The 16,932-nt window shown below is 35.7% G+C and overlaps 1 protein-coding gene across 5 annotated transcripts in view; it reads left to right on the forward strand.

Moving 5' to 3' along the window:
• Positions 1-16,932, forward strand: part of PIBF1 (progesterone immunomodulatory binding factor 1) — a 115,581-nt gene that overhangs the window by 16,739 nt on the left and 81,910 nt on the right. For all 5 annotated transcript variants that reach the window (XM_054056942.1, XM_054056940.1, XM_054056944.1 and 2 more), the window contains exons 6-10: positions 2,935-3,068; positions 5,079-5,187; positions 6,672-6,853; positions 11,229-11,354; positions 15,046-15,144. In XM_054056942.1, the coding sequence (XP_053912917.1) occupies positions 2,935-3,068; positions 5,079-5,187; positions 6,672-6,853; positions 11,229-11,354; positions 15,046-15,144 (650 nt within the window). The remainder of the gene's footprint in view (positions 1-2,934; positions 3,069-5,078; positions 5,188-6,671; positions 6,854-11,228; positions 11,355-15,045; positions 15,145-16,932) is intronic.

Below are 16,932 nucleotides of genomic sequence, written 5' to 3' on the forward strand. Positions count from 1 at the left end.
GCTCAGTGGTTTTGGTTATAATTTTAAGTGGCCTAGTGCTCCACATACAGTCCTTGGCAGATTACCGATTTCATATTGACATACTAGAAGAGCTGTGCTATTCATGCAGTTATGTATAACTTCTTTGTGACAATTGGGCAGTTGTGTTCAAATAAATAACATACTGACCAATAATTTCTGAATGCATGCTGTGTAAACAGATTGAAGCAGAATGTCATCTTTACTAAAGTATCAGCACCTCATCCAAATAACTTGGAATTGGTTTTCACATCACAACAGTATAGAAGTTTTACGTTTACCTAGGGCCTTTAGGTACCTTAGCATATGAAAAGAAAGTGCTGGCTTATGTAAGGAATCCTTCAAAGATGAAGTTCTTTTAAATAAGCTTTTTAAAAGCAGGATCACTTTCTTCCTCAGGCTTAAAAGTAGATTGTGTGAGGAAGTCGTGCTACTTCTGCCTGATTGGCTGATTAATTTTTCCCCTGCATTTCTGTAGTTTATCTTCTTATTCCCAACTATTCTATCAACTACCATATATCACGTGTCACTAACTATTCAAGAAGTGTCACCCAGTTTCTGTACTTGAAATTGAAATAGGTGTTAATTTCAGTGACTGCTATAAGCTGCTGTTCATTCCAGTTGGAGGATAACAGTAAAGCTTAATATCCTAAAACTGAAGACTGACATTAGATCTTTAGTTTCTCTAGCAGTTTGGCTTTTAAGTGGTGCAGATCAGGCAAGTTCAGAATCTTCTTGAGTGAAACATCCATCTGTTGACGGTGTTTGTAGAAGAAATAGAACTGCTTCTTGGTAGGGACTGCTTCACATGCTCTGAAGAAACCACCTGTACTAGCTAGTACTGGGTCTCTTGGACAGCTCTCTAAACGGTTGTCTTTAGGCAACATTTGCCCAGGCATCTCGCACAGGACAGGTTGGTTTGTTTTAACCACCTCATCTGTCTGAGTTGCTTCTCTCTGCAGTAGTGAAAACTACTAGGAAGCTGAAAAAAGCCATGCATTGTTGGCAGGATCTTCACAATCGCTTTCCATATGGGGGAGTACTGTTTATCCTTTATTTTTTTAAAGGTTTGTGGACTTACTGAAATTGTGTATTGGTGTTATTTCTGGGATCTCATTCATGTCCTTGAAAGTGTTCTGTGTCTTGATCCTTCTAAAAGCCCCCTTTTTGCTTCAGCAGGGCAAAGCTGTTCATTGAGACTTACAAGAAATCTCTGGAAGGTAAATTGAAAGAGAAAGCTGTTCCACTGCAGAGATCTTAAAACTGGTTCAGGGTATATGGACCTTGTTATAAACTAAATTAACTTAATCATGTACAAAGCAAGGCTTATCCTTCTTTAGAACTGGTAGCTTGATTGTATGTCTTTAAGATGTATTGATATAAAAGTCCAGAAGCTTTTCTATGGCCTACCCAGAGATGTGCATACTGTGTAGGGAGTTTTGTGTGTTAGCCTGTAGGCTGTTTATTAATTTGCCTTGTCACGTTTTTTCCTGTCATTAAAATACAATTTTGACAGTTAAAAGGTTAGGTAGTTAGAAAACAGTGACCTATGCAGTAGAATCAGTATTCATTCAAAAATTATGTTAAATCTTTAAACAACCAAACATAGTAAAATAAACCCTCTTTCTTTAATTTAACAATTTGATGCTTTTTTAAGATATGTCTAAAATTCTGCTTTTGAAAAGTAATGCTAACTTCCCTCCCCTTCTGTGGACTTATCATATTGTTAGGTTACATTAATATCTGTTAAGTAAAATTCAAAACCTAGTTTTGGGTCTCAGGTGTTAGAAGGAACTGATTTTGTAGGTTTGTAATTGTTAAGTGGTGCTTTAGAGCTGTTTATGACAAATTTGTCCAGAACTTAATAAATTTAATTTTATACTTTTGATAGCTGCTAATTGCGTAATGCTGTAGGAGCTGCAATAGCCCACTCTGGGAAAGGTATGTGAATTCCAGCGTGGTATTAGCAGTGGAATTGCACAGGTTATCCCCGGAGGAGTTGTATCCAAGCTTAATCTTTCCACTTGCACTTAAAAGTTAAGTGCCCTTGCCACTATTTCCTATTGCAAGATGAGTCATGTTTGCACTGTGTAACAGGGTACTTGCACCTCTATGTTACATATTTGAAACTGTAGCTAACTAGTAGCAACACCTTTAAAAACACGTGGCAAAGGCCTTGCTGTTATGATAATGCCATCTTGGTAAAGGATGATGTGTTAGTTGGTTTAAGAAGAAAATGTTCTACAGTGTTAATTTGTTTAATGTATGTCAGGTAGTAAGGGTAAACATAAAAATAAGCGATATATACCAGTGTGTTATGATGAATAATAATCATATCTTTAAATTATATTGTCTTAATGATACGCCTTCCAAAATCCTCATAAAATCTTTATCGATGTTGCGATTATGTGATTGTGATCTAATGTGATTTAGTGCAAGTGAAAATTACTAGATTTGTGAAATACAAAATGAAAATTTCTTCTATAACAAGAGAACAGTTACAGCATATTTAGTAGCTCAGGGAGATTTTCTGTGTCTTAGAAGCATTTAGGTGTTTTATTCAAGAAAGAATTCTGTTGATCTTTCACTTTGTGGTGCCTGTGAATTTGGTTAGTGTTCTTTGTGTCTTTCCATCCATATCCTTGTGTTCATTCCTCCTAGGAAACATCCTCTCCATATATGCTAAACTTTTCTTGTCTATTAAAAAAACAGGTAGGCACAATTGCTATCCTCTCTTAGAACTGTATAAAACGTAGCTTTCAGTTTATTTTGAAAAATTATGCAACGTCCATCACTCAAAATACATATAATTTACAGTGGCTAGATGGTTGGTTCAGTAATCACAGCTTAAGGCAATCATTGCTTTAAGTAAATATCAGTGTAGCTGTGATCATTTCAAAATGTTTTACCTTCTAGAGCTATGAGGACGAGAGGAGGAATCGATCAGAGCTTGAGGTTAGATGCCAGCGTTTAACACTGGAACTGGCTGATACCAAGCAGATGATTCAGCAAGGTGATTACAGACGAGAGAACTATGATAAAGTAAAATGGTAGGTATCTCTATAGTTCAGGTGTTCTGCTAATATACAAATGTTAATAGATAAATGTCAACCTTTATTGACTAGACTTTTAATTTAATTTTTGGCTAATGCACTCCACAGATATTTTTTCTTCCCTCAATCCACTAACAGTTCAATTGTCTCCTGTGCTATGTTGCAGTCATAACATGAACAAAATTTTGAAATCTGATGCATCAAGCTATCTTCCTAAAAGTTCATATTTGGAGATGTACTGTCTTTTCAAAAGAGCCTACCAGTCGCATTGCAACTAAAGAAATGGACATTGTTGATGCCAAGCATTTTAGAACAAGTACCTTTTTTGTTTTTTCCTGGTTTAAAAGCAATGATTAACAAAAGGCCCTGTGTGGTGCCTACACAGCGAATTAAGAGGGTAGTACCTTGGGAATTGATATTTAGCAACTGAATATATTCTTTTAACCATAAAATTGAAAGGGCTGTTATGAGAACTCTTTGTCAGAGAATCTTAGGATTACCTTTGTGAATTGGTTTAGCTGCAGGAAGTTACAGTGTCTTTTTTTTAATTTCTTCTTAAAAATACAGATTTGGAAGTTCTAGCCTATGCTTTGAATGCCAATCTTGTAAACAACAATTGCAAAATAGCGAAAATACACTCATAGGTGTATACTTCGCAGTCTAGCTCCCAAATGGCTTTTTTAGTGTGCTTGCAAGTAAGAGAAGTCTGGCCCTTGGCACATTCGTTGAGGAATGGTTTAAAAAAATGGAGATCATGAATAGAAAACACTTTGTCAGTCCCTTAGTTTTTCATACTGAATGAACTCGGGAGCAAATGACTTTGCCATTAAGTCATTTGAAGGAAGTCTGTCTTCTAAATAACTGTTCACAGTTGTTATGTATTAAAACAACCTTGGGATCTACCTGGAAGCTTGTTGCAAATAGGATGGGTTGGTGCTATGGTTTGCTTCCCATGTGCAACTGCATCTTAATAAGTGGATTGTAGTAACTTTCATGTGAATGGCACCAGTGTTTAACAGTGTACATTAAAAATAGTCTTGAACTGAAACAGGCATGAATGAATGTGCCAAAATTATGTTTGAGAGAGTGGGTTGTATTCATCTAGGTAGGCAGAGACGAAGGGGAGGGAAGGGGAGAGCACAGTTGGCATGACTGCATAAGGATTTTGGGAGCATTGCAGGAGTTAATCACTTCCAGACTTGTTTCTGCCTTTAAAAATGTTAAATCTTTTAGTTATCTCAGTTTCAAAGCTATGCTATGCTTAATATAAAACTGATTAGCTGTTTTCCAAACTGCAAGCTCATACTGGCTCATTCATTTCACTGCTCTGACAGGGCCAGATAGAGTGGAGACATAAGAGCTGCTTCTTTGTGCACATGGAGAACACTTATTCAGGGCACCAACATAACTTTTGCAGCTGTGTCATGTGTGTTTTAATCATAAGAAGAGTATTACAACTTCCTCTAGTATCAAGCGACTGTGTACAAGGGAGAGTAGCAACTGAGAACAAGTATACATTGCTTGCTGTTTAATTGGGAAGATGAAAATGATTTTGCTTTAGCTTTTCATCTAACTTAAATGTCAGCAAGAGATTTGAGTGAACGCCATGGGAGATAACATCAAAAGCTGGATAAAGCTAAAAGGATGGACAAGGGTACTTACAGATCATTGCCAAAAGGAGAAAAGTATAGCCCAAAGAAGAATAGGAGGAGAAGGATAAAATAATTTCGCATAGGAATTCAGGATTATTTAGGATTTTTTTTTTTTTGAAACAAAGAAAATTAAACAAAAAAAATTATTTTGTGTAATAAGGTACTGTTGCAGGTGTTAATAACTGATAAAAGCTAAGATTATCATTAATTGCCTTATGAGTGACTGGCTGGAACATGAGCGATTGATTGTAAGAAGCCTGTGTCATGAACTGAAAGTAGGCTGAGAAATTACATATGCACAGGAATCTTGTTTGTTACACTTTATGCATCTAATGGTTTTGCTTTATTTTAACAGTGAACGGGATGCATTTGAACATGACCTGTCAGAACTCAGAAGAAAATATGAAATATTAGACGTCTCACACAAAGCACAAGCTAAAGAAAGAAACGACTTATCAAAAGAGGTAACCATAAAGACCTTGTTTCAGTAATTGTCTGTTTCTTCACCTCAGGAATTTGATTTTTTTTGTCTGGTCAAGTCTGTCACGATCACCTGTAGGATTTTGCAATAATTTAGTTGAGAACAATCCTCGGGAGACCAGCTGGTGCAACCGTCCCATGCAGTGCAGAGCCATGTTAGGTCAGGTTGCTGAGGGCTTTGTCAAGTTTTTAATACGCGAAGGTATTTTGCTTATTTTTACGTAAAGATGTTATGGGACATGGTTGAAAGCCATGCAGAAGTCCAAGTAAATGACGTGGACAGCTGTTCTCCCGGCATCCATAAAGCTAACTTTCTTGTCAGGTTTGCTAGGCATGGTTTAGCCTTGGTAAATCCATGCTAGTTGTTTCTGGTCACCTTTTCTTCTATATGCATGGATATGGCTTCCGACTGCAGGCAACATGGCATGTCTCTAAGGATTGAGGGAAGGGTTGTACACATTTTCAGCTGCTTAATTAGTTGCTGCATTCCTTTGACTCTGGTATCTCCCTTTAAATAACCTTTAGTACTTTTATGACTTAGGAAGGGTGAATTCTATCTAAAACATATACATGGTGTCTTTACAGCTTTAGGGGACATATTCCTGATAAGTTATTAATTTATCAGTCTTTGAACTTGACATATGACATCCTCGGGAGCTTAAACAGCAAAATTATTTAAGGTAGTAAAACGCAGTTTGCTCTCAGGAATGAGCAGTTGGGCCGCTGCATCAATGACATTATGCTCTGTGCCTGCTCTCTGACAGCGTTCACCTTGAACAGAAGAAGACTATTCTCTCCAACACTGTTTTCTTCTTGGAGTGGTAGAAATGACTGAATGGGAAGTCACTTACAGGAACTTGCATGTATTCATGTTTCTGCTTTGGCTTCCGTTCATCGTTCTGTGGCAACACTGCTAAATGAAGGTCAAAGCAAGGCATGCATAACCCTCTTTGGCCTTGGTGCTAGCCTGGAGCATTACCTTGTCCATGACAATCATGATATACTTTAGCCCCAGAACTATCAGTTTTACCATTTCTTGATGGAGCAATAGTCCAATTAATGCCCTTAACATTTTCACGTCTGTTTGTGAGAATGTTGTAGCGAGTATGATGGCAGATTGGCATCAAGATTCAACATCAGTATTTTTGACGTGTAGTACTGTTTGGTACTATCAATATTCAATACTTCAGTACTATTTAGATACCAAGGTAGATTAAGGGGCACTTTACCTCTTTTTCAGGTGCCAACTGCCAGAGATAAATCATGAAAATTTATTAAAAAAGTATAATTTTATTAAAGTCTTTTTTTCAGCTTAAAATGTCACCATCTTATGTTAAGAGGTTTTTTTGTTGAGAAAAGAGTTAAATTTCACAGATAAGTGTTAAAATGAAATTGCAAATATGTGCACATAGATTAAATACTTATCTTGAAATTCATGTTAAAGTGTTCTTTTTAATGCCTTTTCTAGTTGGCAACTATACAACAGTCCCTCAACTTGTTGCAAAAAGATAAAGATTATCTTAATCGCCAGAACATGGAGCTTAGTGTTCGCTGTGCACATGAAGATGATCGCCTTGAAAGACTTCAGATTCAGCTAGAGGATGCCAAAAAAGCTAGGGAAGAAATGTATGAAAAATATGTTGCATCCAGGTGAGTTATCGTGTGTTCACTGCTATCAGTAGACAAGCTATTTAACAGTTTTTCCTTGTTTCTTGCACAAATCTTGTTTTATTAAAAAAACAAAACAGCTTTCAGAATGGTGATCCGTATTTGTTTAACTAGAGACAGGACACTTCTGTTGTGGAAATATTCATCCACATATATTCAGGAATATTTTTTTTTTAAACCTTTGATAGAAGACCATAGCAAAGATGTCACTATTGAAAGTTTATGGCAACTGTTTTCTTAGGTGTATATAGAAGTAATGTTTTCTTAGTTCTATATAGAAAGTGTGTATATGGAAGTAACTGTAATTAATTACAAAAGAGAGAAAAACTGTCTCAAGTGTATATATTGCATATTTCTTCCCGCTGCCCCAAGTGACCTTTATTAAAATGAGCAGTATCTGAAAGACAGTCTGGATTATATTGCAGAATAATATGTATTTAATTTTCAGAAATGTTTAAAATAGGACATAGTATGTTTCTTATCAGCTATTGGAGTTGATATCTGTCTTTCCTGTCTCACATTTGAGTACAGATTCCTTAAATGTAGCCTTGAGAAATAAATTGATCATTGTATGCTAGCCACAATGATAAATAGTGTCAAATCCTTATGCTATTTGACTTGGTGTAGATATATGTATGTATAGGATGTTGAACAGGAAACACTGTGTTATTCAGCTACATGCCTTGGTACATATGTAATGCTGTACTACAAAATTAAAAATGACATTTAGATTTTTCTTTTGCAGAGTTCAAGTGTATCCAGTTCATATTATTTCCCTATATCTGAATGCCAAAAAATACCTTTTCAATATATATCCCAAAACTACATCAAATGTTTGCCTGTATGTACTTCATTAATGAACATAAAACCATTTTTGGTTAGTAGTGTTCTTATAAAAACAACTGATGATTGAATGAAAGAGCTTAGAGTATGAAGTAGGTTCAGCTTCTATTCAGCTGCTTCCTTCTTTTTGAATCAAGAAGATGGAATTGAAAACAGCATCTATAAATGTTGTGTCCTTGTATAACTAAGAAGTGACCTAATAAGACTTACCTGAAATGTAACTAAAAGACAAATTGTTATCTGAATGGAAATGGAAAAGCACTCTACTAAAATGATCAGCTGTGGAGTTCAGCCCACATTGCTTATCAGAAGTGTCTTTAATGCTATTTTTCCTTTCAATGCAGTTACTTTTTTTAAAAAAAAATTTTATATATATTTATCTCAGAACTGTGTTCACTTGGAACTTCTGCATTTTTTTTTAAGTTTTTAAGCCTTGTTCTTAAGTGGGGTTTTAAAAATCATGTGGGCCTGAGCAGTCTTCCCCCAGAAATATGCTTGTAAGCACTGACTCTTGTATTTCTATTCCTAGAGAACCACTGTCAAATCTTTATCCTATAATAATGGTATAGAGGCACTTTTATGGAGCTGTCTCCATTTGACTAACCTAGAAAGAGACATATGTAGTAACTTGCCTCTACCACAGTTTGGATATTGTACAAGCCTCCTTCCCTATCATTTAGAATATCAGAGTTTCTGTCTCTTGCATTTTGATACCAACTAAAGAGAAATTCTGTGACTTACTTTGCCTTTACATATTTTGATAGTCTATAATTGGGATTCTGTACTGTTACCACGTGTTTCTCTTGACATCATTTGTATCGGTGACTCTCTTCCTGATGCTAATTTTCATAGACCAGATGTTTACTGTAACAAATCGAGCAAGTATGTCTGCTCTCCTCTAGAGACTGTGATGGACTTTTGCAGGGACAATATAGCATAGCAGAGGAGACGGCGTAGTGTATTGAGCAGCGTTTGTGGGACTGTGCTGCAGCTTGGGCAGCCTAGTTTATATTGAGGGTTCTGTTGTTGACTTGCTGATAAATAAGTGATTTCATAATGTGAAAACGTAGCTTAAAATGTAAAAATGTTAATGTAAGATTTCTTTTGTAAAATGGCAGTAATCGTATCCTTTTGTAAAGCGCTTTAAAATCTGCGTGGGATCTGTGATATTGCTGAAGCTATCCCTTCTTTACATTTTCGCATGCATGTCTACATACTTTTTGTGCGTTTTTGAGACTGTCCCATAGTGGGAAATTGAGTTTATTCAGCAGTTGAAACCATGCATCTCTCAGGTCAGATACCTACAGTATTAGGTTTCTTCAGGAGAGTTCGACGGAATCCTGTTTATTTGTTAGATAAATTAGAGAGGTACAAAAGTGCAGAGCAGGAGAAAGCTGTACCAACTAATGGACTCTCTACAGTCCTTAGTGCTACCTGGAGGTGTCTCCAGTTTGGGTATTAAGTGTCTGTTTGCTGCCTTTTGAAGAATTTGAGGCTTTTTAGTGCTCACTTCTGCCAAACTTTTAAAAGACACACTTCAAAATAGATTGAGGTTGTGGCAAGATGAGTGGCTGAAGCTTATAGCTACAGTTCTTGGAAATCTGTGTGTAGGCACAGACTAACATGAAAGGTTTCCTCTTATATGTTGAATCTTAAAACACAATCCATAGTTGCATTGAGGTGCTCAGATCACATTTAGTTTATTCACAGTGTAAAGCCATGAATCATTGCCTGGGAAGAAGTTCGTTAAAGCCTTCAGCCTGAAGAAGACAAAACGACTTCATAAGGCAAAACCATTTTTAATTACCACTCAAGCAAAAGACCATAACAGCGAGTCAGGAATGAAAATCACAAACGACGGTCCTTTGCTTCAGCAGCAACTCACTTGGTGTATATTAAAAGGCATTGGTAGGAGAGTCAAGCTATATTCTTGGCATGTGCCCTTTACTATGCCATTTGTTTACTTCAGTCATCATAAAGATAAGTGTCATTTTGAGCTCTTTCTGGTGACATCACTGTGCGTGTTCAGGACTTTTCCAGATTCTTCTAATTCTTGCAGTGGACCTTCTTGACTTTTGGCAGTCTTGCCATGGGAGGGAAGGTGTAATTTCTGCAATGACAGAATTGTTTTTGGCAAGTAGTAATGGTAATAGTAAATTGTCTCAGTACCAAGAAGAAGGTCATGCCCATTGATTCTGCATGGAAGAATTCTATCTTAAGGTCCTGATCTTCAGCATTTTTTGCTACATATTGGGCTGCATAACACAGTGAAAACTAAAAGTTTGTAATGGGGACCTTGCATTCCAGTATAATGTGGGGTTTGGGTTTTGTTTTGGTTTATTATAAACTTCTTAATTGTACCAAAGATCTTCATGAAGTGTTTCGCTGTAGAGCAATGCACTTGAGGAAGAAGAGGAGATAAATTTACTTTTACCTTGAAGGATCGACTGAAATGCAGTGTCTCAATAAAAAGAAAATAGGAAAACCTGGACAGCAAGCATTCTGACACTTAAATGGTTTGGGGCTTTAGTTAATGTGAAGGAGTTTTGAGCCTGCTCAAGTACTGATTTCTAGAAGTCATGGACTATGACACAGTTGGAAATCCTAAGAAATCTGAAACTTTTTACAGTTATAAATGGACGTTTGTTCATAAACATGCTTTTATTTCCAAACCTGTAATTTCTACCAGTTGCTTCACTGCTGGTTGATTATTCTTGAAAATTAACTAGATGCTATAAAATTTTAATGTTCCTTGCTGTTAAGAACTTACAACACAAGTCTTTTTTATAGTTTTATAGGAGAATTTTTTTATGGGATTCCTTACAGTCAGTTATGGGCTTCCAAAGTTATAAAAATATGTCAATATTACTCTGAAATGGCATTCTTTTATCTTTGAACCTTCCGATTCCTGCTGCTTAAAAACTTAAGAATGTATTTTAATTAATTTATATGTCACATTAATAGGATAAATTCCCCAAACTTGAGGTTTTTTTACTTCAAGAATCTCCAGAGCATGTGATCTCCAGTGTTTCTTGTGACGTTTTTTCCCAACATGAGGTGGAAATAGTACACAGCAGTCTCATGGTAGTATGTACTGTAAGTTAGCAAGTTAATTAACCCTTACCCGCTGATGAAGAAACTAGGAAACTTTGGAAAGTGAGGAATTAACCTCATCTTTTTAATTGATAGGACTACTTATTGTAGGGGCTGACAAAGAATTTCTGCAAGAATGTTATACATAATGTTGCATCATGTCAAATTACGTTGAAAAAATTAAAATGGTATGCAGAAAGCTTTTGTTTACACTCCATTTAATATTATTTCTTCTGACCAATTTTCACTCAGTTTGGCTAACACATAGGCTGTATTTCAAGTAATTTGGGAGGAAAGAGAAAGAATTAAGATAAAATCAAGAAGTGCTCTGCTGTACTTGTACAGCTGTACTTCAAGTTTTGATATTTTGACCAGTGCAATTAATTTTAAATTCCGATGTTGTGCATTTGTTCACTTACAGAGACCACTATAAATCCGAATATGAAAAGAGACTGCATGAAGAGTTGGAGCAGCTAAGGTTGAAAACAAATCAAGAAATTGAGCAACTAAGAAGCACTTCAAAAGAGATGTATGAACGTGAAAACAGGTAGATAAGATATAGGCAATAACTTACTTAGGGAAAAAACTACTAAGTTCTGTTTTGTTCTTTGGTGTAATCCTCGTTGCCTGGCTCTTTGAGGAGTGATCAAAATGTGAGACTTTAAGGTAAATTATAAAACTGATGATTGACTAAAATTAAATTATAATTGTACAGTAAACAAATGGTGATATATTTATTTATTAAGTGAGGTACATGCAACATTGTCAATGAAAAGTATTACTAAAATGCATGTTCTGGGTAAATATTAGTGGGTTTAAGTTTATTCAGATGTATAATGTTAGTTAATTAATTGAAAATCTGTTGGTTTGCCTATTGTGCTGTATGGACAATCTCGAAACTGCCAGGAAACCAGAGCAGAAAGTGTTGAAGCAGAAAGGAAAGCAGAAAAAAGAGGGAAACTAATAATTCTTATGCCTTTCTAAAATAAATCTATTTGAGATTGTTTACAGCATTATGATTCACAAAAGCATTGCTTTCCTCTAAACGATCATCAGGTCCTCTTCTGAAGAACATCCTAGTCCTGCAAAGACTGCATTCAATAATTTTGTTTGTGTGTCATCTTGTTGAATTGCATGCAGAGTTAGGCACATGGTCTTTTAGACCTTTAGGGATCTAAAGATTTGGTGTTTTGGTACTGGATTTCTTTTTGAGCTTGATTTTTTGCCCCTTTTATCCCTTTAAAATGTGAGGAGTGCTAAATAATTATAACTTCATTGTACATGTCCTGGAAGTGTCTTGTGGAGAAGGAAATGACTGTAGTAAAAAGATATTTGTGGCATCAGCATCTGTTCCTCTGATAGGTAGTTTTGTTACTGCTCGGAAGAGTGAAAAAAGAACATGACTCCTGCTGTCTGTCTTCCAGTCAACTGAAAGGTTCTAATTAAAAATAATTACATCATTGTGTAGTTTTGCAAGTGTGAGTAAAATACATATATATATATACACACACACACACACACACACGTACATCCACACCACTTCCTTTATGCAAATCTATTTTAAATTGCAAAGTATGAATTTAAACCTCCACTGCTAGGGAAGATTTGACAAGGGTCTGTGTACCACTGAGAAAGCTACTGAAAGATGTTTTGTTTGTATCTGGAGCCAATTTATGGACACTTTGTTCCTCATTTTGAAGTAATTACTTCTGAAATGTAAATCCCTTGGATTTGACTTCATATTTTGCCAAAAAGGATTTTTAGCATATGCTCTTTTTATAAAATAGTAAAAAAATCCACCATACACACTGCTTCCCAGTCTAAGACACCCCTTATTGGTGAGACATATGGAACCCCAAATCATGAGCAAAGCAGTTTGACATGAAATTGTGTGATTCAGTGAGGTGCTGATTGTGACTGAAAAAAAAGCGAAGATGTTGGTTTTATCTTCAGACTCAAAGCACAGAGTGGTATTACCGCCAAGTTAATGTACTATTCAGTCGCTCTTTCTTCTTACCACTTTGCCAAGCCTGGTGTGCCTGGTGTTCCCTTTCAGTTTATTAGCACTTATTTTACACTTGGATGATATCAGTTCAAGAGGTTCTAATGGGGGGGACACCAGTAAAAGGGTGGAGCTTTCATTCTTAATTTATTTGGGATCAGTTTCACTTATTTGGTTATAGTAAGCATTGGCTAGGTTTGCATTAGCAAGCATGCAAGCATGAGTGAGTTCACAGGATGTGTGAATGTCTGCGTGAGGTTTGACTTTAGGTTAGCTGTAGCCTGTTCCCAATAATCAAACTCAACTTAGTAGTTCAGAGAATGTTAGATGCTCTCCCAGAGCACATTTTCTGACTGTTCAATCTGATTGCTGTCCAATTTGTGCGCTCTACAATAGTTTACGGATGTGAACTGAAGTACAATAACTGGTAGTTGCTAAGAGGTTTATTTCAGAAACACATTTGTCTCCTTTTTCTTTTTATTGCATTTTTAATTGATTAACAGTTCAGTTAAGCAAAATAATTTGTTGTCTAAACAAGTTGCTGTATGTCTCCTGCCATTTAATTTTTATCCCGTGTCCTCTACTCTAGTTTTAAGGACACAGCATTGCACTGCTAGAGTGGGACATAATATGCTTGATCTCAATGCTATTAGCAAAATTAATTTCCATGTTCTTGTACTTCTGTGTGTCAGTTTTCAAGAATCTACTCTCAAGATCAGCCCCTGAGTTTCATCTGTAAATTCTACAGCCCAGTAACTCACTTTTTAAGGACAATTTTATCTTTCTCTTGTAGCCAGTTAACTATTTCATAATTCTCATGTTGATTCTTCGTAAGTAACAATTTCCTATTCACGTTAATTACTTTGAGTTCAGAGAAGTGCCATAGATAACATTTCCTTAGTCTAGAAAACAGTCTTCCATCCAAAAATTATTTACCATTAATGTGGCTAAAATGACCTAGGATAACGTTTGCATGGACTTAATAATTTTCCATTTGCCTATATAGCTTGACTTTGTTCTTTTCTTCAAAATTTGCCGGTGACTGTAGTTTCATTTTGCTTTAAGTCAAAAAGTTCCCGTGGTGAAGGGGGGAAGAAACAGCTTTGAGTGGAGAGAGCGTGATTGACTCTACATTAGCAGTTTAGATCAGATGAAGAATGTGGTTTTGAAGTGAAACCCTCTCACCATTGCTGCTTGCTGCATTTTTGCTTGCCTTGCATTTTGTGCTTGAATTTGCGGTGTTGTGCTCACATTTGTAGCACATGAATTGGATTCCTTTTAGATCAAACAAAATCGGAAGGAGTCTCTAAAATCATCTAATATATTCCAAATGCTTGTGGGTGTTCAGGTCACAGGAGCAAACAAGAAGTAGCTTAAGGTAAAACCCTCGGAAATGGTCATGACATAGGTGTCTGGTTCTCAAAAACCACTGTTTGCTCTGCAAGTCTGCTGGTACTGTGTTGTGGTAAATAATGACAATATAACTTGTAAGGACTATATAAGTACTCCTTGCACTTACTATAGTTTATTGCAATGGTATGCTACAGACTACAGGTATAGATTTTGAATAAAAATACTGTAAATGTTATTCTTTGTATGAGTCTACTCTCATTTGTCAGTGAAATAAGATAGTTTGCAAGTCTTGACTTGATTAATAAAATGAAAAAGCACAGATTGATTGCAATAAAATATTTGTGTTATTTTGTGGTTCTGAGTAGATAAAAAATTATGCCAGCAGTGGAAGCCAGGAGGAGATAGCAATAATATGCCATACCCATGTATTGGACTAACTAGCAAATTAGTTGTATGTGTAAGTAGGGTTTCTATGCCTAGTTGATCTTCTCCTTCTCTGTCATAAAACTTGGGAATAATCTCAGCTAGGAGGACATCGTTCTTCTAATTAGTAGTGAAGCACCAAGCAAAATTTTTTTTAATTTATTCAATTTCTTCAAAAAGATAAGTAATTTACAATTCTAGTATTCTAGAATTATTCAAATATTTCTACATACCAGTAGGTGGTTTGATCGTTGTTTTGTTGGAAACTTTGCTGGCACATATGAAAATAATCTGAAATAAAGTCTCTAATGAATGCATATACACACAGACAGACCCCTCTGTCATTCAATGAGAATTGAAGAAGGTAATACCGAAGTTAAAATTAATCAGTAGTAATTCATGAAGCAGAACAGTCTTTTTCCTAACAGGTTCTTGACAGAGTAACTTTTGTTTCCTTCAGAAATTTGAGAGAAGCAAGAGATAATGCTGTCGCTGAAAAAGAGAGAGCAGTTATTGCTGAAAAGGATGCTTTAAGAAAATATGATCAACTCTTAGAACAGTAAGTAGCTTTTTAAATGCACATTAAAAAAATCTCTACGTATAGCTATATCTATATTTAAGGATTTTTATGTAGGAGGAATGACTGCTTTTGCTTTCTGCTTAGAAAGAATAGATCGAGTTGCAAATATATTGTTTAAAGAAGTTACAGATTTGATTCTAGCAGATATGTTTTTTTCCATTGTCAGTGCATTAACGATATGAAAGTTTGATTCTTCTACAATCCTGTAAAGTCCAGCAACTATAATTATGTATCTTAGAGCAAGAATGTGGATTTCACACTGTACTGTGGCAGTGGTCAAACTCTGAACTTGTTCTGTTGGTCTTTTTTTCTTTAGTTGAAAGTAGAATATTATCTTGTATAATTCAATTAATGTTTTTTATAAAGTGTGGTTGGAGAGCAGTAATCGTGAACAGTTACATGTACTACATCCTTCTGTTTTTACTGCTGTCTCTTCTTAGTTTTTCATATTCCATGTATAAAATAGATCATCCATACAAATGTATGATTTTATTCCTGTGGAGAAGGAAATAATGATTGATTTTCTGCTTGTTTACAAGCGGTCTTTCTATCCTGCTCTGCAGCGCCTTGCCTTCACTTTTTGTAAAGTTAGAATGTTAGCTGTGGTAAATTATGAGGTAATTTAAAACTAGGGACTAATCAAAGCTGGTTTGGGTAATTTTATTCTGTGTCCTTAGTGTTGGGCTTGATTAATTGTTTAATCCACATCTTGTTTATGAAATTTACAGGTCAGTTTGTTAACCAATTGTGCCACCTTGTCATCTCCTCAAAGAAAGTAGTTATTGTGAACTGGGTTTGCTTAGAATTGTTTTTAATTACAAGTAGTAATCTGTTAAAATGTTGTTAACTTAAGCATATACGCAACTTAATTAAAGCTTTTAAATTTTATGCATAACTCCTAAATTGCATTGGTGATATTACTGAAGTAATAGCATTGCCCCAGCATAGCCACAAAGGACTGACAAAAAAGTCCATGCTAACTAGTGGTGTGAGAAAGTGGGGATGGTTCTAGAGTCAATCAGTTGTAATTCTCAACATATTTATTTTTTAAACTTCAGGGCCATGGAGAAAATACTTTTCTCTTCAGCTATATTCTCCATCAAATGAGTAATTTTTTCATATTGTTGTTTTGTTAAGGAGGGAAGTTCCCCTGCAATGAGAAACGTAGGAAGAAGATTTTAAATACCCTTTGAGAGTAATAAAAGAATGTTAGGAGTATCCCATTTGTTGTTGCCTTGTTTGGTACACTTACGCTTCCATCCTCTGACAGCTTTTTTTTAGCTATAAGCTCTCCAATTAAGTAAAACTCTCCTCAGTTTAACTAAGTTGATTAATACTTGGTTTTGGAGTTCAGAGAAGTAGATTATTTCTCAGAAAGTTATGCTTTTTTGGAGAAAATACTTGTGAAAATGGAAACCCTGTGCTTTCCTTCTTTGAAATGTAGGTGTGTCTTTAAAACTGCCTCCCTTCTAGCCACTGTACAGGTGTCAAGACCATGACTTTTTCCACATTCCAAATCATCTATCTAGATGAACTGCAAAGTAACAAACTGGCATGATGGGATGGAATAAATGCTTTAACTTAAAAGGTGCCAAATTCTGAATTTACTATGAGCTGACATGTGGCAGTTCTGTGGAACAGAGAAATTATCTAATACCACCAGAATGCCCTAAGATAAAAAAGGAATACCCATGCTGTCCAATTCCATATTTAAGTGATTATAACAGCTAGTTCTACTTCAGTGAAAACAAGGTGACTCATCGTAGT

Source organism: Cuculus canorus, chromosome 1 (genome assembly GCF_017976375.1).
Source record: "Cuculus canorus isolate bCucCan1 chromosome 1, bCucCan1.pri, whole genome shotgun sequence".
Classification (NCBI taxonomy): Eukaryota; Metazoa; Chordata; class Aves; order Cuculiformes; family Cuculidae; genus Cuculus; species Cuculus canorus.